This window comes from Rhinoraja longicauda, chromosome 6, assembly GCF_053455715.1.
Source record: "Rhinoraja longicauda isolate Sanriku21f chromosome 6, sRhiLon1.1, whole genome shotgun sequence".
Lineage (NCBI taxonomy): Eukaryota > Metazoa > Chordata > Chondrichthyes > Rajiformes > Arhynchobatidae > Rhinoraja > Rhinoraja longicauda.
In genome coordinates, this window is record NC_135958.1 from 43276246 (window position 1) to 43303718 (window position 27473).

The window sequence follows — 27473 nt, forward strand, 5'->3', positions numbered from 1 at the left end:
ACCGGCCAGAACGAGCGGTCTAGACGTGGCCAGCAGCGGTGGGAGCTGCTGGAGGACGGCCAACCGCTCGGCCTTTTTTAAAAAAATTTTTTTATCAAAAAATACTTTATTCAAATAATAAATATCATTCACAAAACATATTCTTAAACAAGCCCATCCGACATTTCCGGAGGTTACATTTGGTACAGACATTCACTTAAACATTTACTTACATTTAGACATTTACCCAGTATCCCTTATTTGGAGGGGCGTCTCTCTCCACCACACCCTGCCCGGTACAGCACAGGTTTGGTCCGGGTGGATCACCTGTCCCAGAGCAGACTTGACCCGGTTGGCGATGGCCTTAGACAGGATCTTGTAATCTACATTTAACAATGTGATGGGTCTCCAATTCCTTAAGTCATTCATCTCCCCCTTCTGCTTGTAGATCAGGGTGATGTTGCCCTTCCTCATAGAGTCTGATATGCTGCCGGCTAGAAGTATATCGTTGTACACTTCCAGCCATCTTTTTTTTTTCTTTTTTTTTTTTATATCAAAAAATACTTTATTCAAGTAATAAATATCATTTACAAAACATCTTTTTTAAACAAACCCATCCGACATTTCCGGAGGTTACATATTCAATACAGGCATTTACTTAGACATTTACATACATTTACATACATATCCCTTATTTGGAGGGGCGTCTCTCTCCACCACACCCTGCCCCCCCCCCATGTCCAGCAGCGGAAGGACCCTCGACTGTGGTCCTCCCCCACAGGGCCTTGGCGTTGGCTGCACCGAGCTTCAGAGCGTCCCTCAGCACGTACTCCTGCAGTCTGCAGTGGGCCAGTCGGCAACATTCCTTGACGGACAGCTCGCTCTGCTGGGAGGTCAACAAGGATCGGGCAGACCAAAGAGCGTCTTTCACCGAGGTTGATGACCTTCCAGCAGCACTCGATGTCAGTCTCGGAATGCGTCCCTGGGAACAGTCCGTAGAGCACAGAGTCCTCTGTGACGGAGCTGCTCGGAATGAATCGTGACAGGGACCCCTGCAGACCTCTCCAGACTCTCCTGGCAAATCCACACTCTTTGAAGAGGTGGGCCACCGTTTCCTCTCCGTAGCAGCCGTCCCGAGGGCAGCGTGCGCTGGTAGTGAGGTTCCGGCGGTGCAGGAAGGATCTGACTGGGAGGGCTCCCCTCACCGCCAGCCAAGCCAGGTCTTGGTGCTTGTTGGTGAGTTCTGGCGATGAGGCATTTTGCCAGACAAGCTGGGCTGTCTGTTCTGGGAACCACGCCACAGGATCCATGGAGTCATTCCCCTGCAGTGCCTGCAGGACGTTCCGTGCTGACCACTGCCCGATGGACTTGTGGTCAAAGGTGTTGGTCCGGAAGAACCTGTCCACAAACGACAGATGGTTCGGCAATGTCCAGCTGACTGGCACATTGCGTGGCATCTGCGCCAGGCCCATCCTTCGCAACACCGGGGACATGTAGAACCTCAGCAGGTAGTGGCATTTGGTGCCCACGTGCCTTGGCTCTATGCTCCGCCTGATGCAGCCACACACGAAGGTGGCCATCAGAATGAGGGCGACGTTGGGCACGCCTTTACCCCCGTTGTCTGCCGACTTGTGCATTGTGGCTCGTCGCACCCGGTCCATCGCCGACCCCCAGATGAAGCGGAAAATGGCCCGGGTGATCCCCGTGGCGTAGGAGGGAGGGACGGGCCACACTTGCGCCAAGTACAGCAGCCCCGAGAGCACCTCACACCTGATGACCAGATGTTTCCCTGTGATGGAGAGGGAGCGCTGCTTCCACAGCTCCAGCTTCTTCCCCACCCTGGCTATCCACTCCAGCCAATTCTTGTTACACGCCTCAGCCTTCCCGAACCAGATCCCCAGCACCTTCAGGAAGTCAGGCTTGATGGTGAAGGGGATGGAAGATCGGTCGGGCCAGTTGCCAAAGAGCATGGCCTCGCTCTTCCTGCGGTTTACCCTGGCCCCCGTGGCCAACTCAAACTGTTCGCAGACGCTGATCAGTCTGCGGACCGACCCTGGATCCGAGCAGAAGACGGCGACATCGTCCATGTACAGGGAGGCCTTGACCTGAGTGCCCCCACTGCCTGGTAATGTTACTCCTCTTATGCTCGCATCCTTCCTGATGGATTCGGCAAAGGGTTCAATGCAACAGACGAACAAGACAGGGGAAAGAGGGCAACCCTGCCTGACTCCAGCCCTGACGGGGAAGCTGTCTGATTCCCACCCATTAATTTGGACTGCACTACAGATATCGGAGTAGAGCAGTTGTATCCACTTCCTGATTCCCTCCCCAAAGCCCATTTTGAAGAGCACGTCCCTCATGTACGTGTGCGATATCCTGTCGAAGGCCTTCTCCTGGTCCAAGCTGACCAGGCAGGCATCCACCCGTCTGTCCTGCACGTAGGCAATGGTAACTCTCAGCAGCACCAGGTTGTCTGAGATTTTCCTGCCAGGTACAGCACAGGTTTGGTCTGGGTGGATCACCTGTCCCAGAGCAGACTTGACCCGGTTGGCGATGGCCTTAGACAGGATCTTGTAGTCTACATTCAACAATGTGATGGGTCTCCAATTCCTTAAGTCATTCATCTCCCCCTTCTGCTTGTAGATCAGGGTGATGTTGCCCTTCCTCATAGAGTCTGACATGCTGCCGGCTAGAAGTATATCGTTGTACACTTCCAGCAGGTCCGGGCCCACCCAGTCCCACAGAGCCGAGTACAACTCTGCCGGTAAGCCATCGCCTCCGGGAGTTTTACTCGAGTCAAAGGAACGGATGGAGCCAGTCAGCTCCTCCAGGGTCAGTGGTTGGTCCAGACTCTCCCGCTTGCTGTCGTCCAAAACTTCCGTGATGGAGGACAGGAAGTTTTGGGAGGCGGTGCTGTCTGTGGTCTTTACATCGTACAGATCCTTATAAAAGGATCTGCAGACCTTGAGCATGTCTGTCTGCAAGGATGTTACCGAGCCGTCCTCCTCCCTAAGGCTTTTGATCACAGAGCTCCCCCTGTGAACCTTATGGAAGAAGTAACGTGAGCACGTCTCATCCTGCTCAACATGGCGGACCCTGGACCGGAAGATGATCTTGGAGGATTCAGAGGTAAAGAGCCGAGCTTGCTGGCCCTTCAACTCTCTCAGTTCCTCCCTCACATCCACCCCTCTCCTCTGCAGAAGGAGCAGTTGCTGCAAATCTGTCTGGAGTAGACACAATTCCCTCTTACTCTGTCTTGCTCTCTGAACACCTTTGGAGACGAAGAACTTCTTGATGTTCTCCTTTGTTGCCTCCCACCAGAGTGTCGGGGAGTCAAAGAGGGGCCTCACAGTTCTCCAACATGTGTAGTCCCTCTTTAGCTCCTTAACGTTCTCCGGGGTCAACAGCTCCACGTTTAACTTCCACGTCCCTCTGCCCGCCTTCCGGTCCTCCTGTAGGTGACAGGTGGCCTGAAGGAGGCAGTGGTCAGAGAAGAACACCGGCGTGAGGTCGGTGTGTCTGACCGTGACGGCCCTCGATGTGAAGAGGAAGTCTATCCGGGACTGGGCTGAACCGTTCGGTCCTGACCAGGTGAACCGTGGCTGGACTCCGCCTGCAGGGTCACTGAAGGCATCGCGCAGCTTTGCATCTTTGACCGTTTCCACCAGGAGTTTGGAGGTGCCGTCCAGTCTGTGGTTGGCACTGCCGGATCGTCCAGCCGCATCGATGATGCAGTTGAAGTCACCGGCCAGAACGAGCGGTCTAGACGTGGCCAGCAGCGGTGGGAGCTGCTGGAGAACGGCCAACCGCTCGGCCTTTTTTTAAAAAAATTTTTTATCAAAAAATACTTTATTCAAATAATAAATATCATTCACAAAACATATTCTTAAACAAGCCCATCCGACATTTCCGGAGGTTACATTTGGTACAGACATTCACTTAAACATTTACTTACATTTAGACATTTACCCAGTATCCCTTATTTGGAGGGGCGTCTCTCTCCACCACACCCTGCCCCCCCCCATGTCCAGCAGCGGAAGGGCCCTAGACTGTGGTCCTCCCCCACAGGGCCTTGGCGTTGGCTGCACCGAGCTTCAGAGCGTCCCTCAGCACGTACTCCTGCAGTCTGCAGTGGGCCAGTCGGCAACATTCCTTGACGGACAGCTCGCTCTGCTGGGAGGTCAACAAGGATCGGGCAGACCAAAGAGCGTCTTTCACCGAGTTGATGACCTTCCAGCAGCACTCGATGTCAGTCTCGGAATGCGTCCCTGGGAACAGTCCGTAGAGCACAGAGTCCTCTGTGACGGAGCTGCTCGGAATGAATCGTGACAGGGACCCCTGCAGACCTCTCCAGACTCTCCTGGCAAATCCACACTCTTTGAAGAGGTGGGCCACCGTCTCCTCTCCGTAGCAGCCGTCCCGAGGGCAGCGTGTGCCGGTAGTGAGGTTCCGGCGGTGCAGGAAAGATCTGACTGGGAGGGCTCCCCTCACCGCCAGCCAAGCCAGGTCTTGGTGCTTGTTGGTGAGTTCTGGCGATGAGGCATTTTGCCAGACAAGCTGGGCTGTCTGTTCTGGGAACCACGCCACAGGATCCATGGAGTCATTCCCCTGCAGTGCCTGCAGGACGTTCCGTGCTGACCACTGCCCGATGGACTTGTGGTCAAAAGTGTTGGTCCGGAACAACCTGTCCACAAACGACAGATGGTTCGGCAATGTCCAGCTGACTGGCACATTGCGTGGCATCTGCGCCAGGCCCATCCTTCGCAACACCGGGGACAGGTAGAACCTCAGCAGGTAGTGGCATTTGGTGCCCACGTGCCTTGGCTCTATGCTCCGCCTGATGCAGCCACACACGAAGGTGGCCATCAGAATGAGGGCGACGTTGGGCACGTCTTTACCCCCGTTGTCTGCCGACTTGTGCATTGTGGCTCGTCGCACCCGGTCCATCGCCGACCCCCAGATGAAGCGGAAGACAGCCCGGGTGATCTCCTTGGCGTGGGAGGGAGGGACGGGCCACACTTGCGCCAAGTACAGCAGCCCCGAGAGCACCTCACACCTGATGACCAGATGTTTCCCTGTGATGGAGAGGGAGCGCTGCTTCCACAGCTCCAGCTTCTTCCCCACCCTGGCTATCCGCTCCAGCCAATTCTTGTTACACGCCTCAGCCTTCCCGAACCAGATCCCCAGCACCTTCAGGAAGTCAGGCTTGATGGTGAAGGGGATGGAAGATCGGTCGGGCCAGTTGCCAAAGAGCATGGCCTCGCTCTTCCTGCGGTTTACCCTGGCCCCCGTGGCAAACTCAAACTGGTCGCAGACGCTGATCAGTCTGCGGACCGACCCTGGATCCGAGCAGAAGACGGCGACATCGTCCATGTACAGGGAGGCCTTGACCTGAGTGCCCCCACTGCCTGGTAATGTCACTCCTCTTATGCTCGCATCCTTCCTGATGGATTCGGCAAAGGGTTCAATGCAACAGACGAACAAGACAGGGGAGAGAGGGCAACCCTGCCTGACTCCAGACCTGACGGGGAAGCTGTCTGATTCCCACCCATTAATTTGGACTGCACTACAGATATTGGTATAGAGCAGTTGTATCCACTTCCTGATTCCCTCCCCAAAGCCCATTTTGGAGAGCACGTCCCTCATGTACGTGTGCGATATCCTGTCGAAGGCCTTCTCCAGGTCCAAGCTGACCAGGCAGGCATCCACCCGTCTGTCCTGCACGTAGGCAATGGTATCTCTCAGCAGCACCAGGCTGTCTGAGATTTTCCTGCCAGGTACAGCACAGGTTTTGCACAGGTTTGGTCCGGGTGGATCACCTGTCCCAGAGCAGACTTGACCCGGTTGGCGATGGCCTTAGACAGGATCTTGTAGTCTACATTCAACAATGTGATGGGTCTCCAATTCCTTAAGTCATTCATCTCCCCCTTCTGCTTGTAGATCAGGGTGATGCTGCCCTTCCTCATAGAGTCTGATATGCTGCCGGCTAGAAGTATGTCGTTGTACACTTCCAGCCATCTTGACCACCAATGCTCCCCTACCAGGTAAGTATGCTTCACACCACCTGCTCCCTGCCTGCCAACCACCAGCATCACACCTTACGGCAACACCACGCACAATTTCAAATCCCCATTTGGTCTGTTTACCCACAGTCGGACCACAAACAAAATGTGTCCCCCTCTTTCATTCACCGCTGCAGGCATTTGGCTGCGGTCCAATCCGCCCCGCCAGTGATCCGCCCCGCCAGTGGTCCGCCCCGCCGCTCGGTCCGCCCCGCCAGTGGTCCGCCCCGCCGCCCGGTCTGCCCCGCCAGTGGTCCGCCCCGCCAGTGGTCCGCCCCGCCGCCCGGTTCGCCCTGCCAGTGGTCCGCCCCGCCAGTTGTCTGCCCCGCCAGTGGTCCGCCCCGCCAGTGGTCCGCCCCGCCACCCAGTCCGCCCCGCCAGTGGTCCGCCCCGCCAGTGGTCCGCCCCGCCAGTGGTCCGCCCCTCCACCGGTCCGCCCCGCCGCCCGGTCCGCCCCGCCAGTGGTCCGCCCCGCCAGTGGTCCGCCCCGCCAGTGGTCTGCCCCGCCAGTGGTCCGCCCCTCCACCGGTCCGCCCCGCCGCCCGGTCCGCCCCGCCAGTGGTCCGCCCCGCCAGTGGTCCGCCCCGCCAGTGGTCCGCCCCGCCAGTGGTCCGCCCCGCCAGTGGTCCGCCCCTCCACCGGTCCACCCCGCCAGTGGTCCACCCCGCCGCCCAGCCGCTTATTCCTGTGAAATATTCTATGTTCTATACAGATTACATGACAGCAATATACTCCAACCTCAATGATAAAAGAACTAAATTGTACATGTGGCAATAAGTTGAGGGCTGAGATAGTGGTCACTTTGCTGCTTGTTGGCACTGCAAATGATCAACACGTGCACCATGCTTTGCTGCCTCCAGGAGTGGTAGACATCAATTAAAAAATGGTGGTAGGTTTTATTCATTGCCTAGGCAAGAATCTAGTTGAGCTGTTTATGCCTCTTTGTTGAACCTTTATGGTATTCACTCTATTACCAGAAAGGTTCCGCAGAACTGAAACAAAAGGATTAGCGTGAATGTTAAAATGGAAAATAGGTATGTGGCTGAACCACACAAACCAGTTACACCTGAAACGTTGCATTCTTCCTGGTCCTGCCCTGTTTCTGACTCTCAATGCAACACTCTCAAGCAGACAATGAATCACAAAATGTTCATTATTCAGTTCAAAACATATGGACACAATTCCATTTTGACTGCTACTTTAGCAGTTGCTGCACATCTCAAATTAAATGTTTTAGTTATTGAGAAGGGATATTTTCATAAGAGGTAACAGAATTAGGCCTTTCGGCCCATCAAGTCTCCTCCACCATTCAATCAAGGCTGATCTATCTCTCCATCCTAACCCCATTTTCCTGCTTTCTCCCCATGACCCCTGACACCCGTACTAATCAAGAATCTATCTATCTCTGCCTTAAATATATTCACTGACTTTGCCTCCACAGCCTTCTGTGGCAAAGAATTCCACAGATTCACCACCCTCTAACTAAAGAAATTTCTCCTCATCTCCTTCCTAAAAGAACCTCCTTTCATTTAGAGGCTATGACCTCTAGTCCCAGATTCTCCCACTAGTGGAAACATCCTCTCCACATCCACTCTATCCAAGCCTTTCACTATTCTGTACGTTTCAATGAGGTCAACCCCCATTCTTCTAAACTCCAGCGAGTACAGGCCCAGTGCCAACAAACGCTCATCATATGTAAGCCTACTCATTCCTGGGATCATTCTTGTAAACCTCCTCTGGACCCACTCCAAAGCCAGCACATCCTCCCTCAGATATGGTGCCCAAAATTGCTCACAATATTCCAAATGCGGCCTGACTAGCGCCTTACAGAGCCTCAGCATTACATCCATGTTTTTGTATACAAGCCCTCTTGAAATAAATGCATTGCATTTGCTTTCTTTATTACTGATTCAACTTGCAGATTAACCTTTTGGGAATCCTGCACCAGCACTCCCAAGTCCATTTGCACCTCTGATTTCTGGATTCTCTCCTCATTTAGAAAATAATCTAAGCCTTTATTCCTACTACCAAAATGCATGACTCCACACTTTGCTATACGATATCCAACTGCCACTTCTCTGCCCACTCTCCCAACCTGTCCAAGTCCGTCTACAGGGTCCCTGCTTTCTCTACATCACCTTCATATCAGAAAATACAGGCATTTTTATTTTATTTATATCACATTGCTTAAAAAGATTAATACTAATTCAACTCCTCAGCTATAATTTATTTACATTTTTCTCAGTGAATTTGATGCCCAGATGTTGTTGGGAATCAACATCAGGAAAAAAAAAATGATATATAAAATCATAAGACATACTAGCAAAATTTGGTGCAGATGAGGTTTACAAGAATGCTGCCTGGATTAGAGGGTTTCAGCTACACGGAGAGGTTGAATAGACTTGGTAGACACAAAGTGCTGGAGTAACTCAGCAGGACAGGCAGCATCTCTGGAGAGAAGGAATGGGTGACATTTTGGGTCGAGACCCATCTTCAGACTCGACCCGAAATATCACCCATTCCTTCTCTCCAGAGATGCTGCTTGTCCCGCTGAGTTACTCCAGCATTTTGTGTCTACCTTTGATTTAAACCAGCATCTGCAGTTCTTTCCTACACGTTGAATAAACTTGGACTTTTCTCTGAAATGTCAGCGATCGTGGGGAGACTGGGTAGAAGTATATAAAATGACAAGAGGCAGAGATAAGGTGGACAGTCAGAAACTTTCAGCCATTGAGGAAATGTCCGACACTAGAGGCCACAGCTGTAAGGGGGGGAAAATTTAGTGCAGATGTTCTGCTGGTGTTCCAATGCTGCTGTGCACCTGTATCTGAAACTAGGCTTCGAAGGGAGAGAAAGAGGGGGTTTTAACTAACCTACAAACAACCCCCCCCTCCCCCTTTAGCCTCTCTTCCCTGTGCCCCACCTGGATGTGTACCTATTCCTCCCCTTCCAACCTCCCCCTTGACTTCATAATTCATACCTCTTCTATCTTTATCTCACACGTTTTGTCTTTTCATCCCCTCAGCCCCGACTAGCATAATCACTGACTCTTTGTTAAGCCACTTATTTAACTTCAAATTCTCAATCCTACTTTCAAGTTCCTCCATTGTCATTGCCTACCTTAATACTGTTGTCTAAACCTCTAGGTCTGAAATGCCCATACTCCTTAGGGTTGCCAACTGTCCCGTATTAGCCGGGATATCCCTTGTTTTGGGCTAAATTATTTTGTCCCGTACGGGACCGCCCTTGTTCCATATTAGTAGGGTTGCCAACTTCTTCACTCCCAAATAAGGGACAAAGGGTGACGTCACCGCCCCGCGCCCCATGTGACCTCACCCAGCCAGCGGCCACATGCTCCCTCTCCACCAATGGCGGCTGCTCGGCCCGGGCGGCGGGTTGCTATGCAACCTCCATTAGGTGGCGCCCGGGCGGCCGCCATTGTTAACACACTCCTCCAGTACAGTGTCTCAACTATTCCCAAATTTAATTTTCCCACCACCACAAACTGCTGCCAAGGCCTTAAACTCTGAAATTGTTTTTGAAAAACTATCTTCCCCACCACTCTCTTCCTCCTCGACCTTCCTTAAATCAACCCTTTTAAAAAGGCTTTTGACCATCTGTCCCAATACTTCCTCACACGGCTCAGTCAAATGTTGATGCACAGCCGCTCAGTGAAGTTGCATTTTTCTATTTTAAAAGGCAATATTATGGCGAGTCTGGAGGCTCGTTCTTTGTTGAAGAAGTTTATTGCGACAGCAACATTCGATTACAAAGTATAACGAACGAGATTACAGACAACCATTAATTCTAACTGTTCACTTCGAAGAACTATCCTAACTGACTGGTTTTGGGCGCCAAAACCACACGTGACGTCGCTGTCCAATCAGCGGGCTCAACTCCCTGGACCAATCCCTACGGTCGCACTCACACGTGACCTTGCTGGCCAATCTGAGGGTTCGACTCCTAGGACTAACCTCTATGGTCGCTACATGACCCCCCCCCCAGAACCCGAGGTATGGAACCTAGCAGGGAGCCGGATTTCACGACCAGAACGAGTAAGGAGAGGGGCAGCCGGAACCACAGGAGCGGGGGGTCCCGGATCGGGTGGAACTGCAGAAGGACGGCCCCGCCGAGGCGGTTGGCCGACCAGGACAGGGCGGTCCTGATCCAAGTGTGCAGGTTTGAGCCTGGACACCGAGACGAGCTCACTCCTGCCGCCCACATCCAAGGTGAAGGTGACCGTCCCTTTACGCAACACTCGGAACGGTCCTTCATAGACCCTCTGCAATGGGGAACGATGGGCATCTCTACGCAGAAACACAAACTCACAGTCCTTCAAGGCAGGCGGTTCATGCACCATGAAACACCCATGACGCGAAGTAGGAACCGGAGCCAGGGAACCCACTCGCGCCCGGAGTGATGCTAAAACCGACGGAACTGAAGGTTGCTGACCAGAGGACTCCGGCAGGAAATCATCGGGCACTCTAAGTGGCGAGCCATATACTAGCTCCACGGACGAAGCACCGAGATCCTGCTTAGGAGCAGTCCGGATGCCCAAAAGGACCCAGGGAAGTTGGTCTACCCAGTCAGGGCCTTCCAGCCATGCACTGAGGGCCGCCTTAAGTTGCCGGTGAAACCTCTCCATGAGCCCATTAGCCTGTGGGTGGTACGCCATGGTGTGCTGCAACCTGGAGCCATACAGCTCCGCCAGCGTGGCCCAAAGGGCAGAGGTGAACTGGGATCCCCTGTCTGTGGTAATGACGGACGGAACACCGAAAAGGGCCACCCAATGAAGGGCCAGGGCCCGGGCACAAGAGGCAGCGGAGGTATCGGACAACGGGAAAGCCTCCGGCCACCGGGTGAATCGGTCAACCACCGTGACCAGATGAGTGTAGCCCCGGGAGGAAGGTAAAGGCCCAACTAAATCAACATGAATATGGAAAAAGCGGACCGCCGGAACCGCGAACTCTTGCACCGGGGGTTGAACATGGCGGTGAACTTTAGCAGTCTGGCAGGGAACGCAGGAACGTGCCCAAGCGGCTACCTGCTTTCGCAGGCCATGCCACACAAACCGAGCGTCCACTAAGGCAGAGGTGGAGCGGATGGACGGGTGCGCCAGCCCATGAATGGCATCAAACACCCGGCGCTGGAGGGAGGCCGGCACCACCGGCCTAGGGTGGGGAAGGGAAACATCCCACCAGACTTTTGTACCCGCAGGCCCGCAAGCCACCTGGGCCAACTTCAACCCCAAAGTGGTGGACTGGTATGCTGAGGCAGTGTCTGCCAGGCGCTGTGCCTCCGCAAGCTCCTGGAAATCCACCTCGCCGCCACTGCTGAAATTGGGGAAATGGCTGGCCTGGACAGGGCGTCAGCAACGGCATTAAGCTTACCCGCGACATGACGGACATCGGTGGTAAACTCTGAGATGACAGTCAGGTGCCGCTGCTGGCGGGCCGACCATGGGTCGGACAATTTGGAAAAAGCAAAAGTCAACGGTTTGTGGTCCGTAAAGGCCACAAACGGGCGGCCTTCTAGGAAATACCTAAAGTGACGGACAGCTAAATAGAGAACCAGAAGCTCTTGGTCAAAGGCGCTATACTTCAGCTCAGCCGAACTCAGCTGTCGGCTGAAAAACGCCAAGGGCTGCCAAAGGCCACCCACCTGCTGTTCCAAAACCCCTCCCACCGCCACGTCCGACGCATCGACCGTCAGGGCCGTGGGGGCGGAGACGCTCGGGTGGACGAGCATGGTGGCGTCTGCCAGAGCCACTTTAGCTGCCTCAAAGGCCGTCTCAGCGGCCGCGGACCATTCTAACTCCACAGGTTTGCCCGCGAGACACTGGAAGAGCGGACGTATGACCCGTGCTGCTGCCGGGACGAACCATGCCCTCAAACTCCTGCAACCCCTTCAATGTGGTGGGTCGCGGGAATGCCCGGACAGCCTCCACCTTCTCGGGCAAAGGGGTGGCGCCGGTGGGGATGATTCGGTGTCCTAAGAAATCAAGAGAATGGAGGCCAAATTGACACTTGGAGGGTTGGATGATGAGCCTGTGGTCCTGGAGCCGCCGGAACACGGTCCGCAAATGGGCTAGGTGTTCCTGCTCCGAGCGACTGGCGACCAGGATATCATCTAAATAAATGAAGACAAAAGACAAATCTCGACCAACACGGTCCATGAGTCGCTGAAAAGCCTGTGCCGCATTCTTTAAACCGAAAGGCATAGGCAACCATTCGAACAACCCAAACGGAGTGATCGTGGCAGTCTTTGGTATGTCCTCCGGGCGCACAGGGATCTGGTGGTAGCCCCGCACCAAATCGATTTTGGAGAAAACCACGGCACCTTCCAGCCCAGACGAGAAGTCCTGGATGTGCGGTATGGGGTAGCGGTCGGCCGTGGTGACGGCATTGAGGCGCCGGTAATCGCCGCATGGTCTCCACCCCTCAGATGCTTTGGAGACCATATGCAACGGAGAGGCCCAAGGGCTGTCGGACTGACGGACAATGCCCATTTCTTCCATCTTCCTGAATTCTGCCCGCGCCACCACCAGTTTGTCTGGCGGCAACCTCTGGGCCCTAGCGAAGACGGGGGGTCCCTCTGTGCGGATGTGGTGGACTACGCCGTGCCGGGCAGAAGGGGCGTTGAACCGCTGAACGAGCAGCTCTGGAAACTCCGCCAGGACCGCAGCATACGGGTCGGGAGCCGCGACGACGGACTGGACAGTCGGGCTGGGCGGGGTGGCAGCCGGTGGAGCGGCGGGCTCATCGCTGCTGGCGGAGGGTTGAAGGCCATTACCGCGGACATCGGGGACTAGTGAAAAGGCCCAGAGGAAATCTGCGCCCAGGATCGCCTGACCGGCTTCCGCGATGATAAACGACCATTCAGACGTGCGGGTGCCGAAAGCCGTACGTGCGGATGGGGCTACCGTTAACCGCGATGAGGGTAGGCCCTCTCTTACCCGATCGGGTTTCGAGGTCGGTCGGCGGCACGATGCTGACTATGGCTCCCGTGTCAACCAAAAATTCTGTGTCTGTGAATCAATCTCGGACGTAGAGGCGTCGGTTCTGGCCAATCGCAACTGCCTCTATGTATGATCGGCCGAGGCATTTCCCGAGAAGGTGCAAGGTGAGCGGCAGTTGCGGGATTCTCCACCCCATCGTAGATGGTAATAACACCAGCTGCGCTTGTGCGGATCCTTTTGGCGGGCTTTTGGAGAAATGGCGCTGCGGGCTGCCTAATGGTGCCGAGACCATGTTGATCGAACTGTTTCTTTTTGATTTGGATGCCATGAGCGCATCAGCTTTCTCCGCATATGCCACGGGGTCCTTAAAAGAACAATCCGTGAGCATGAGCTTGACATCTTCGGGAAGCTGCTCTCGGAATGCCTGCTCGAACATGAGGCAATCCGTGTGTTCACCTGCTAGCGCCAACATTTCGGCCATGAGGACGGACGGCAGCCGATCTCCGAGATCCGGTAGGTGCATAAGCCTCTTAGCTCGGTCATGCCTACTGAATCCGAAGGTTCATAACAAGAGTACCTTCAGTGCCTCGTACTTGTCGTCTGCAGGAGGGGCGATGATGAACCGCATCACCCACGTGGACGTCTCCGGCGGTAGAGCGCTGACGAGGTAATAGTACTTTGTCTCATCCATCGAGATGTTTCTTCGGCATGGACAAACCAAGATTGTGGTTGATGTGCCCAAAACGACGGAAGGTGAACGCTGACCGCGTTTAGCTGCGGTGTGCCGGGCATAGGAACCGAAGACGAGGCGTCTTGTTCACTCATGGTAGGTGATCGGCTGGATCACGTCGGGGTCACCAATATGGCGAGTCTGGAAGCTCGTTCTTTGTTGAAGAAGTTTATTGCGACAGCAACATTCGATTACAAAGTATAACGAACGAGATTACAGACAACCATTAATTCTAACTGTTCACTTCGAAGAACTCTCCTAACTCACTGGTTTTGGGCGCCAAAACCACACGTGACGTCGCTGTCCAATCAGCAGGCTCAACTCCCTGGACCAATCCCTACGGTCGCACTCACACGTGACCTTGCTGGCCAATCTGAGGGTTCGACTCCAAGGACTAATCTCTATGGTCGCTACAATATATACATTTTGGTTTGCTGTTATATGCAGACCGTAACTGCTTAGCACATTAAATGTAATCTTGCTATCTTACCTTGATTTGTGCAGAGGTAACGACAGCTGGAACGCTTTGAAATTTCTCCTGGATCTTCATGCCTAAACTCACGCATGTCAGGTACTTTATCTTCAGTTATTACGTATTCAGATGGTAAAGTTTCAGCATAACTAGTAAAAGGAATAAAATGTTTGGTCTCCTGTGGTCTCAAATCTCTCTTAACAAGTAAATCATGCAGTGAAACTATTCCAAAAACATTTGCTTTAAGATTTTGGCCTTTGTCCAACCAGCTGCCAACAAAAAAATGGTGGCACGGTGGCGCAGCGGTAGAGTTATAGACAATAGACAATAGACAATAGGTGCAGGAGTAGGCCATTCAGCCCTTCGAGCCAGCACCGCCATTCAATGCGATCATGGCTGATCACTCTCAATCAGTACCCCGTTCCTGCCTTCTCCCCATACCCCCTCACTCCGCTATCCTTAAGAGCTCTATCCAGCTCTCTCTTGAAAGCATCCAACGAACTGGCCTCCACTGCCTTCTGAGGCAGAGAATTCCACACCTTCACCACTCTCTGACTGAAAAAGTTCTTCCTCATCTCCGTTCTAAATGGCCTACCCCTTATTCTTAAACTGTGGCCCCTTGTTCTGGACTCCCCCAAACATTGGGAACATGTTTCCTGCCTCTAATGTGTCCAATCCCCTAATTATCTTATATGTTTCAATAAGACCCCCCCTCATCCTTCTAAATTGCTGCCTTACAGCGAATGCAGCGCCGGAGACTCAGGTTCGATCCTGACTACGGGCGCCGTCTGTACGGAGTTTGTACGTTCTCCCCGTGACCTGCGTGGGTTTTCTCTGAGATCTTCGGTTTCCTCCCACACTCCAAAGACGTGCAGGTTTGTAGGTTAATTGACTGGGTAAATGTAAAAGAAATTGTCCCTAGTGTGTGTAGGATAGTGTTAATGTGCGGGGATCGCTGGACGGCACGGACTCGGTGGGCCGAAGGACCTGTTTCCGCGCTGTATCTCTAAATCTAAAAAATCTAAAAAAATACATCTAAAACACTTTCAACTGTATCCACATATCATTTGTAGGAAACAAATTGCAGATGCTGGTTAAAATTGAAGATTTTGAAATCAGTCTGAAGAAGGGTCTCGACCCGAAACGTCACCCATTCCTTCACTCCCAAGATGCTGCATGACCCGCTGAGTTACTCCAGCATTGTGTGTCTATCCACATATCATTTTCTTAGCTCAGTTCTGCCCCCACTTCTCTTACAGTCAAAGACAATTACTTTCATTTCTAGTATCTTTCGTTATGAACTGCATATTTCATTAAAACCCAAATTGAACAATATCCTGGCAGGCAGGTTCACTAGTGCTACACAGGTGGGTTTAAACTAGATCGCCAGGGGGGTGGGATCTTGTACAGGACCGAGGAAGGTAAGAGGTTAGAAGTTGGCGTGGAGGGTGATGAGAGAAAGTTTAGAGGACAGAATAGGCAGGAGAAAGGCGGAGAGTGAGGGGGGAATGTCGGCTTAAATTGCACGTATTTTAATGCAAGGGGCCTGACGGGTAAGGCAGATGAGCTGAGGGCAAGGATAGGTACGTGTGACTGGGACGTTGTAGCCATTACTGAAACCTGGTTAAGAGAGGGGCAGGACTGGCAGCTCAATGTTCCAGGGTACAGGTGTTCCAGGAGAGACAGGGGTGAGGGTAAAAGAGGATGGGGGTTGTGTTATTGGTTAAGGAGGATGTCGTGGCAGTGTTCAGAGGTGACATTCCGGATGGTTTGCCTAGTGAGGCTATATGGGTGGAGCTGTGGAACAAGAAAGGGATGGTCACCTTGTTGGGGGTGTACTACAGGCCCCGAATAGTCAACAGGAATTTAAGGTGGAGCAAATATGCCAGGAGATTGCAGACAGCTGCAGGTCTAATAAGACTATTGTAGTAGGGATTTTTAACTTTCCCTATAATGACTGGGGATATCAGAGTGTGAAAGATTTAGACGCAGTAGAATTTGTTAAAGTGTTTCAGGAGAGTTTCCTCCAGCAATATGCAGAGGCCGCACATGGGAGAGGGCAACACTTGATCTAGTCTTGGGAAATTGGGAATGGGCAAGTGGATGAAGTGTTTGTGGAGGAACCTTTTGGGACCAGTGACCACTGTTCGGTTTTTAGTTTAATTTAGTTTAGAGATACAGGCCCTTCGGCCCACCGAGTCAGCACCGACCAGCGATCCCTGCACATTAACACCATCTTACACACACTAGGGACAATTTACATTTATGCCAAGCCAATTAACCTACAAACCTACACGTCTTTGGAGTGTGGGAGGAAACTGAAGATCTCAGAGAAAACCCACGCAGTCACGGGGAGAACAAACAAACTCCGTACAGACAGCGCCCGTAGTTGGGATCGAACACAGGTCTCTAGCACTGTAAGTGCTATAAGGCAGCTACTATACCGCTGCGCCATCGTGCCACCTGGTATAAGTTTTAAGATAGTTATGGATAGGGATAGAGTGGGCCCACGAGTTAAAATGCTAAATTGGGGCAGGCCCAACTTTAAGGGCATGAAACAGGCACTCACTCAAGTTGATTGGAGAAGGTAGTTTGAAGGAAAAGGAATGTGAGGGAAGTGGAATGTTTTTTGAAGTGTGCTGACGAGCTCAGGACTTGCACATCCCGGTTGGAATGAAGGGCAAGTGTAAGGAAGCCTGGGACAAGGGAGATTGTGGCTTTGGTTGAGAGTGGGAAGGTCGCCCGGGATCCAGTGCATCCCTGCAGGAATTTCAGGAACAAAGGAGCAAGCTGAGAAAGGAAATCAAAAGGGCAAAAAGGGGCCAGGAGATAGCTCTGGCAGATGGCATTAAGGATAATCCCAAGAGATTTTATAAGCACCTAAAGGGGAAATGGGTAACCAGAGAGAGAGTGGGACTTCTCAAGAATCAAAGCGGTCACTCAGCATGCAGCCACCATAAGAGATGGGCAAGGTTCTCAATGACTATATCCCTTGTTTGTACCGAGGAGAAAGGCAGGAGGACCGAGGAACTTGGGGAATTCACAGGTGCTGTCTGTATGGAGTTTGTACATTCTTCCCATGACCTGCACGGGTTTTCTCCGGGTGCTCCAGTTTCCTCCCACACTCCAAAGACGTAAAGGTTTGTAGGTTAATTGGCTATCGTAAAATTGTAAATTGTTTCAAGGTTGAAAGGGTTCTGAAAAGATTTACGAGGATGTTGACAGGACTAGAGGGTGTGAGCTAAAGGGAGAGGTTGAGTAGGCTGGGTCTCTATTCCATGGAGCATAGGAGGATGAGGGATAATCTTATAGAGGTGTACAACATAATGAGAGGAATAGATCGGGTAGATGTACAGTCTTTTACCCAGAGTAGGGGAATCGAGGACATAGGTTCAAGGTGAAGGGGAAAAGATTTCATAGGAATCCGAGGGGTGACTTTTTCACACAGAAGGTGGTGGGTGTATGGAACAAGCTGCCAGAGGAGGTAGTTGAGGATGGGACTATCCCATCAGTTAAGAAACAGTTGGACAGGTACATGGATAGGACAGGTTTGGAGGGTTATGGACCAAGCGCAGGCAAGTGGGATAGGGTAACTGGGACATTGTGTGCCGGTGTGGGCTGAAGGGCCTGTTTCCACACTGTGTCAATCTATGACTCTATGACTCTAGGGGCCACAGTCTAAGAATAAAGGAGAGGCCATTTAAAACTGAGGTGAGAAAAAACGTTTTCACCTAGAGAGTTGTGAATTTAGACAATAGACAATAGACAATAGGTGCAGGAGTAGGCCATTCAGCCCTTCGAGCCAGCACCGCCATTCAATGCGATCATGGCTGATCACTCTCAATCAGTACCCCGTTCCTGCCTTCTCCCCATACCCCCTCACTCCGCTATCCTTAAGAGCTCTATCCAGTTCTCTCTTGAAAGCATCCAACGAACTGGCCTCCACTGCCTTCTGAGGCAGAGAATTCCACACCTTCACCACTCTCTGACTGAAAAAGTTCTTCCTCATCTCCGTTCTAAATGGCCTACCCCTTATTCTTAAACTGTGGCCCCTTGTTCTGGACTCCCCCAACATTGGGAACATGTTTCCTGCCTCTAATGTGTCCAATCCCCTAATTATCTTATATGTTTCCAGAAGATCCCCCCTCATCCTTCTAAATTCCAGTGTATACAAGCCCAATCGCTCCAGCCTTTCAACATACGACAGTCCCGCCATTCCGGGAATTAACCTAGTGAACCTACGCTGCACGCCCTCCATAGCAAGAATATCCTTCCTCAAATTTGGAGACCAAAACTGCACACAGTACTCCAGGTGCGGTCTCAGGTGTGATCTTATAGAGGTGAATTTGTGGAATTCTCTGCCACAGAAGGCAGTGGAGGCCGATTCACGAGATGAATTTAAAAGAGAGTTAGATAGAGCTCTTGGGGCTAGCGGAATCAAGGGGTATGGGGAGAAGGCAGGCACGAGTTACTGATTGTGGATGATCAGCCATGATCACAATGAATGGCGGTGAACTCGAAGAGCCGAATGGCATCTTCCTGCACCTATTTTCTATGTTTCTAGGTTTCTATGATTTTGATCACTTGAGCAGGTGGGCTGAGGAATAGTTGTTGGATTTTTGGAAGACTAACATGGGCAGGACCTACACAGTGAAGGGTAGGGCTTTGGGGAGTGTTGTGGAGCAGAGGGATCGAGGAGAGCAGGTACATTGTTTGTTAAGGTCGATCAATAGGTGGTCAAAAAGGCTTTAGCCTTCAGTCAGTCTGAGTATTGAGTATAGAAGTTAGCAGGTCACGTTGCAGTTGTATAATATGTTGGTAAGACTGCATTTAGAATATTGTGTTCAGTTCTGGGCACCGTGTTATATTAAAGATGTTGTCAAGCTGGAAAGGACACAAGGAAGCTTTACGAGGATGTTGCCAGGACTAGAGGGTGAAAGCTATAGGAAGAGGTTAAGTAGGCAAGGACTATTTTTTGGAGTACAGGAGGATGAGGGGTGATCTTATAGAGGTGCATAAAATCATGAGAGGAATAGGTCGGGTAGATGCAATCTCTTGCCCAGAGTAGGGGGATCGAGGACCAGAGGACATAGGTTTAAGGTGAGGGGGGGGGGGGGTAGAGATTTAATATGAACATGAGTGGTCATTTTACACACAGAGGGTGGTGGGTGTATGGAATGTGCTGTCAGAGGAGGATGTTGAGCCAGGTAATATCGCAGCGTTTAAGAAACATTTGAACAGGTAAATGGATGACAGGTTTAGAGAGGTATGGGCCAAATGTTGTGCATGGGACGAGTGTAGATGGTACATGCTAGTTAGTGTGGGCAAGTTGGGTCGAAGGGCCTGTTTCCACCTAGTATGACTCTGACTATAGTATTTTGATAATCCATTATTTTTCTTCAAAATTTACATAGGCATCTTACTTTTTATACCCGTAGAAATCTCGGCCATCATGTGGTAAAGGAATGTCTTTTTCAGTTTTGTAATTTGGCTGCTGGTTGCTATATATGTGTTCATGGGTTTGTAAATAATGTTCTCTGTCACATTTGGAGTGATGGCCTGGATTCTTCCTTCTGTGGTATTCCTTTTCCATTCTCTGCTTGTCTTCCCTTGTACGATCCCTGCCAATGTGGGCATCTCCAACTTGAGATCTTTTCCCTTCTGGTATTTCCCTCCTCACATCTCTTTCTGAGTCGCTATTTCGTTGAGAGTAATCCCTTCCTCTGGCGTTTCTGCTGCCATCGCCGTGACTTTTGTGAGGATTGGAATGCTTACTATAATGTTGATGCTCCTTCTTAGCATTGTCCTGTTCTCTTAACTTTTTGTCCGCCTTGTTTGCTGAGTGGGCCATTGTCTGTGGAGATAATAATAACAAATCACTGCATGGTACTGATTCATTAACATAACATAACATAACAACATAACATAACAACACTTTATTGTCATTCGGCACAACACCGAACGAAATTTCAGCAGTCACACAAAATACAGCAAAAAGAAAAAACACAGGACACCCGACCCCAACACAAACATCCATCACAATGACTCCAAACACCCCCTCACTGTGATGGAGGCAACAAAACTTCCCCTCTGTTCCCCCCGCGCCCACGGACAGTCATAAACATCTGCATTACAACACATCATCCTCCGAAATCTCCGCCACCTCCAACTGGATCCCACCACCACCCACATTTTCCCATCTCCACCCCTTTCCGCCTTCCAGAGACTGTTCCCTCTTCAACTCCCTGGTCAACTCATCCCTTCCCACCCAAACCACCCCCTCCCCAGGTACCTTCCCCTGCAACCGCAGAAGATGCAACACCTGTCCCTATATCTCCTCCCTCGACTGTCCAGGGACCCCGACAGTCCTATCAGGTTAGGCAGAGGTTCACTTGCACCTCCTCCAACCTCATCTACTGTATCCGTTGTTCAAGATGTGGACTCTTACACATCGGCGAGGCCAAACGTAGACTGGGCGATGGTTTCGTGGGAAACCTTCGCTCAGCCCACCTAAACCTACCTGGCCTCCTGGTTGCTAAACACTTTAATTCTCCTTCACATTCCCACACATGCGTTTCTGTCCTAAGTCTCCTCCATTGTCAGAGTGAGGCTAAACGCAAATTGGAGGAACAGCATCTCATATTTCGCTTGGGCAGCTAACAGCCCAGTGGGATGAATATTGATTTCTCTCACTTCAGGTCGCCCCGGCATTCCCTCTCTATCTATCCCTCCCCCACCCAAGTCGCACTAACTTCTCATTTTCACCCAACAAACAGCTTATAATGGGCAGTTTCCTTTATCATCGTTACTTTTTTACACATCTTCCATTCATTGTTTCTCTCTCCACATCACCGTCTATATCTCTCGTGTCCCTTATCCCTAACCAGTCTGACGAAGGGTCTCGACCCGAATCGTCACCTATTCCTTCTCTCTAGAGATGCTGCCTGACCCACTGAGTTACTCCAGTATTTTGTGTCTGTCTTGCATTTATTTGAAATCGGAACTAGAAAGTGCAAATGCTGCATTTCCCGGCGGGTAAGGTGGCGTGTGGGGAAAGAGTAAGATTTGTTCACCGGACGTCTCCGCCAGTGGTTTTGAGATGCACAAGGAGCAGGGAAGTTATCTGCTAAATACCTGAGTGTTGGTGAGCTCCCCCTCCACCTTCATCCCCACCACTGCCGCCACACACACCAGCTCCGTCCCAACACCCAGGACATTCTCGCAGCGCCCTCGGTCTGTGCGGATCGCCAAACGTCTTAGAAATGTGGACCACGACAAATATGTGGAAATGCCACTCCCGAGCACCTGACCAAAACTGCCCCAGGTGGCAGGTACCAGCGAAGCAACACATGCCTGTATCACACATGCCTGTATCACACATGTCTGTATCACACATGCCTGGATCACACATGCCTGGATCACACATGCCTGGATCACACATGCCTGTATCACACATGCCTGGATCACACATACCTGGATCACACATGCCTGTATCACACATGCCTGTATCACACATGCCTGTATCACACTGCCCAGCCCGGCCATGCCTGTATCACACATGCCTGTATCACACATGCCTGTACCACACATGCCTGTATCACACATGCCTGTATCACACATGCCTGTATCACACATGCCTGTATCACACTGCCCAGCCCGGCCATGCCTGTATCACACATGCCTGTATCACACATGCCTGTATCACACATGCCTGTATCACACATGCCTGTATCACACATGCCTGTATCACACATGCCCAGCCCAGGGAGCCCCAGCCCAGCCATGCCCTGCTTCACTCCCAGAAGCGAGAAACCGTATGGCAGAAAGTACTGAGAACGAAGGAACTGCAGATGCTGGTTTACACCGAAGATAGACACAACATGCTGGAGTAACTCAGGCAGCATCTCTGGAGAGAAGGAATGGGCGATGTTTCGGGTCGAGACTCTTCTTCAGACTGAGAGTTAGAGGTGAGGGAGTCTAGAGATATGGAAGAGTAAGGTGTGAAAACCACAGATTAAAGCAGACGGCTATCAAGGACATATAGAATGGTTCATTGTTGGCAGAGGGAAAGGTGACAAGCAGGCATATAATCAGTAAAAATAATCAGGACAGTGAAACTAGTCGAACTAGGGTGGGAGAGGGACGGAGAGAGAGAGGGGATGCAAGGGTTACATGAAGATAGAGAAGTCAATGTTCATACCGCTGGGGTGCAAGCTGCCCAAGCGAAATATGAGGTGCTATTCCTCCAATTTGCACTGAACCTCACTCTGACAATGGAGGAGGCCCAGGACAGAAAGGTCAGTGTGGGATAGGGTTGCCAACTGTCCCGTATTAGCCGGGACATTCCGTATTTGGGGCTAAATTGGTTTGTCCCATACAGGACCGCCCTTGTCCCATATTAGGCCCGGGGGGTGCTGTAGGCCCGGACGCTGTAGGCCCGGACGCTGTAGGCCTAGACACTGTAAGCCTTGACACTGTAGGCCCGGACGCTGTAGGCCCGGATGCTGCAGGCCCGGACGCTGTTGGCTCGGATGCTGCAGGCCCGGACGCTACAGGCCCGGACACTGTTGGCCCAGACGCTGTTGGCTCGAAATGCTGCAGGCCCGGACGCTACAGGCCCGGACGCTACAGGCCCGGACACTGTTGGCCCGGACGCTGTAGGCCCGGACGCTGCAGGCTCGGACGCTGCAGGCTCAGATGCTGTTGGCGCTGTCGGATGCTGTAGGTCCCGACAGTTTAGGTCGGTGAGTCATGATAATGATATGCAAATATATTCACCTGTGTATCAGCTGACTTGAAGGTCGGATGGTGTGTGCATCGTGTATGCCAAGGCCAGAGGCAGAGACAATAAAGAGACAAGGAATATCTACTTCTTCTTAAGCCCTTTGCTCCTCTACGGAGCATAGGCCATTGACAAATGTCCTCCCTCCCACCTCACTCGGTTGTTGGCGGTTCTTTGGAGATTTCCCCAGATGAGCCCACTCCCAGACACCTCTTCTCCAGCTGTTTCTGGGGCGACCTCTTTTCCTTTTTCCTTGGGGGTTCCATTTCAGGGCTTGCCGGGTGATGTTTGTGGCAGGTTTTCTGAGGGTGTGTCCAATCCAACTCCATTTTCTCCTTCGAATTTGTAAGTCAATGTGATCCTGGCTTGTTCTTTTCCACATGTCCACATTGCTTACTTTGTCTCCCCTCCAGATGTTTAGTATTCTCCTGAGGCAGGTGTTAATGAATGTTTGCAGCCTGTTTGTTGTGTGTTTTGTTGTTTTCCATGTCTCTGATCCATACAGCATCACCTGCTTCACATTTGAGTTAAAGATGTGTATGTTGGTGTTGATTGAGATGTATTTTGAGCTCCAGATCTTCCTGAGCATGTTAAACACCACCCTAGCCTTATTGATTCTGTTTTTAATGTCTGCATCTGCCCCTCCGGTGGTGTCCACAAGACTGCCTAGGTATGTGAATGTTTCTACCTCCTCCAGGGCAGTGCTGTGCATGAGGATAGGGTTGCTGGGTTTGGATCTTCATCACCTGTGTCTTTGCTGTATTGGGTGTAAGACCAAGTTTTGTTGTAAGAGTCTGTCCGTCTTCGCCTGCATTTGTATCTGTGTGTGTGAAAGGAGAGCTATGTTGTCTGCAAAGTCAAGGTCATCGAGCTGTTCCCACATTGTTCACTGAATTCCATTTCTTTTCCCTTCAGTTGTTTCCATCATGATCCAGTCAATTGCCAGGAGGAACAGGAATGGTGACAGTAGACATCCCTGCTTCACGCCCGTCTTGACACTAAAGCTCTGGGAGAGCTGGCCTGCATGCATAACCTTGCATGAGGTTCCATCATATGAGTTCTTGATTAAGTTTATGATCTTGGTGGGAATTCCATAGTGGTCCATTAGGCGCCATAGTGTTGTCCTGTCTAAGCTGTCAAACGCTTTCTCAAAGTCGAAGAAGTTGATGTACAGGGACGTGTTCCATTCAATAGACTGTTCAATGATGATGCGTAGTGTTGCTATGTGGTCTGTGCATGAGCGATCCTTCCTGAATAATGCTTGCTGGTCCCGTAGCCTCTCGTCTACAGCTTCCTGAAGACGGTTGAGGATGACCCGGTTGAGAATTTTACTGGGTACAGAAAGCAGGGAGATCCCTTGGTAGTTGTTACATTTTCTGAGGTCACCTTTTTGTTTCCATTTTCACAATGTATCCTCTGCCCATTCTGTGGGTGTCTTTTCCTCTTCCCAAATTCTCCCAAAGAAGCCGCAGAGCATGTCTGTTGATGAGTCTATATCTACTTTAAGGGCTTCAGGTGGAATATTGTCAGGGCCAGCTGCCTTGCCAGTTTTCAGTTGCTTGATTGCAGCCTTTATTTCTGATTTTGTTGGTCTATCACACTTAATATGTAGTGGTGTCCTGGCTTTGGGAATATGTGGCTGTACTGCCGGTGGTGGCCTGTTTAGGACTTCTTTGAAATGCTCTACCCATCTGTCGAGCTGCTCCTCCAGGGTTGATAGCAGTTGTACCGTTCTTGTCTGTAATTGGTTTATTACTGTGCAGGTAAGTCCCGGACAATTTCCTTGTGATGGTATGTAACTCCACTAAGAAATGTAACCTGTAAATATTGTGTCTGCATCATTATTCCACATCAGAGACAGAGATGTGACGTTGGCGACGAGGATATTTTGGATTTTGGATATTTTGGACATTTTGGATTCTGGATTCGTGGTGACGTGCTGGAAAAAGGTTAGAAAAAGGTCATAATGGCAGTCTCTGGAGCTGATGTCTTTGCACTTCGGGGAGTTCCACACTTCGGTCCGGCGGGTGATGCGAGTGCCGTCAGCGTGAACGTGAAGTGGAACGCTTGGCTGGAGGAATTCGAGGCCCACGCCGACAGTCATGGGCTCTTTCTTGATGAGACTGCGTCAGGGCAGAAGGTGCAGTGGAGAGCATTGCTTCATCACCCCCGGGCCAGCGGTTCAAGAAATGTTTAAAACTCTCCCTGATACCTTTTTCACCCAGAGAGTTGTGAATTTGTGGAATTCTCTGCCACAGAGGGCAGTGGAGGCCAAATCACTGGATGGATTTAAGAGAGAGTTAGATAGAGCTCTAGGGGCTAGTGGAATCAAGGGATATGGGGAGAAGGCAGGCACGGGTTATTGATTGTGGATGATCAGCCATGACTCGAAGCTGGCTCGAAGGGCCGAAGGGCCGAATGGCCTCCTCCTGCACCTGTTTTCTATGTTTCTATGTTTCTCTGACACCGGAATGAAGGAAGACTATAAGAGAGCTGTTAAGGCATTGAACAGTCATTATGTGGTGGTGCTGAATGCTACATTTCGACGCAATTTATTCCACGAAACAAAACAGGAAGAGGGCGAAACTGTCGATCAATTTGTGATGATCCGTAGTATACAAATATGTGGTTGTTGATGTGGAAAACTAGTTGTTGGATCTGGTTGTCGAGCATTGCAGGTTCAGACAAGTTCAGGTGAAGGCTGCGAGATAAAGGTGGTGAGTTAAACCTTAATGATGTGTGGTCGGTGGCAAAGGCACTGGAAGAAGCTGTTGAGGGATCATTTCACTGCATGAAATTGAAAGATTCCAAGACTGGGCAACTGAACTGGCTGTCCTGCGGTAGTCCAAGGAGTAAGCCTGAACGTGAGATTGAGTGTTACACATGTGGCAACAAGGGTCACGCAGGGAAAGATGCATGTTGTCCGGGAAAAGGTAGAACATGTAGGAAGTGTGGAGACAAAGATCATTTTGCAAAGAAATGTAAAAATAAGGCCAGGGACAAAACAAGAATCTTCCAAGGCAAGGGAGAAAGTGAAGTCCAGGGACAAGAGAGGCTGACCGTGGCAGAAAACGAAGGGTCACCTCCGTCACGTAGAAGGTGGTTTCAGAAGTGATGAGGACAGTGATGAACCTGGTGAGCATGCTGTTAAAAGGAATGAACAGTTTGCATTGAATGATAGCCATCTGGAGAAGGTTGCAGTGACCATCGGAGGTGTTACAGCGCCAGTGATTGTAGATTCTGGTAGCGACTGCAATGCAATTGACAGGTCACTGTGGGAATGCTTGAAACAGCAGAAAAACAAGTGCACGTCAAGGAGGTGTAGTAGGAAGTTATATCCGTACACAACTGAACCACTGCGGACCATTGGATGTTTCATGGCTAAAGTAGAAGTCGGAGATAGAATTGGTGGTGATAGAGGAGAAGGGAGAACCACAGCTCAGTAGAAGTACAGCTGGAGAGCTGGGAGTGCTTCCCATCGGAGTGCATGTCAATTCAGTGCAGTCATATGATGACATAAGGCAGGAATTTCACTCAGTATTCCAAGGGGTTGGAAAATTGAAAGGCCGGCAAGTGAAGTTAGCCATTGATGAATCTGTCAAGCCGAAAGCAGAACCGGTGCGGAGAACGCCATTTGGACTTCGTGGAAAAGTAGAAGCTAAAATCAAGGAGTTGATTGATCAGGACATTATTGAGCCAGTTGAACATTCAACACCATGGGTGAGTCCTGTAGTTTTAGATTTTAGATTTTAGATTTAGAGATACAGCGCGGAAACAGGCCCTTCGGCCCACCGAGTCCACGCCGCCCAGCGATCCCCGCACATTAACACTATCCTACACACACTAGGGACAATTTTTACATTTACCCAGTTAATTAACCCACATAACCTACATAGTGATAGTGCCAAAACCCAATAATATCAGACTGCGCGTGGACATGAGGAGAGCCAATGAGGCAATAATCAGAGAAAGACACCCAACTCCGTCGATCGATGAGGTGCTCCAAGAATTATCAACCAGTAAAGTGTTCTCCAAAATTGATCTCAAGTGGGGATATCACCAATTGGAATTACATCCAGAGTCAAGAGAGGTGACAACATTTGTCACTCACTGCGGATTTTACCGGTACAAAGGTCTGATGTTTGGAATCAATGAGATCTATCAGTACGAAATCCACAGAGTGATTCAGGGTGTGCAAGGAGCAGCAAACATAGCAGATGCTAGTCCGGTCGGCTTGGGGGCAGTGCTGGTATAGACACATGCAGATGGACCCAGAATCATAGCATATGCCAGTCGATCTTTAACCAGCGTGGAGAGAAGGTATTCTCAAACAGAGAAAGAAGCACTGGGACTAGTGTGGGCCTGTGAAAGGTTCCATGCTTACTTGTACGGCATTGAATTTGAACTCGTTACAGATGGCAGCATGGTGGTGCTGCGGTAGAGTTGCTGCTTTACAGCGAATGCAGCGCCGGAGACTCAGGTTTGATCCT

General features: G+C 51.0%; 1 protein-coding gene across 1 annotated transcript in view; it reads right to left on the reverse strand.

Annotated features, from left to right (window-relative positions):
* LOC144594421 (MARVEL domain-containing protein 3-like) overlaps positions 1-20052 on the reverse strand; it is a 32569-nt gene extending 12517 nt beyond the window's left edge. Inside the window, exons 1-2 of the mRNA XM_078400887.1 lie at positions 19625-20052; positions 14220-14350 (exon numbers count right to left, since the gene is read on the reverse strand). Coding sequence (XP_078257013.1) covers positions 14220-14350; positions 19625-20052 — 559 coding nt within the window. The remainder of the gene's footprint in view (positions 1-14219; positions 14351-19624) is intronic.
* Between the last annotated feature and the right edge of the window lie 7421 nt (positions 20053-27473).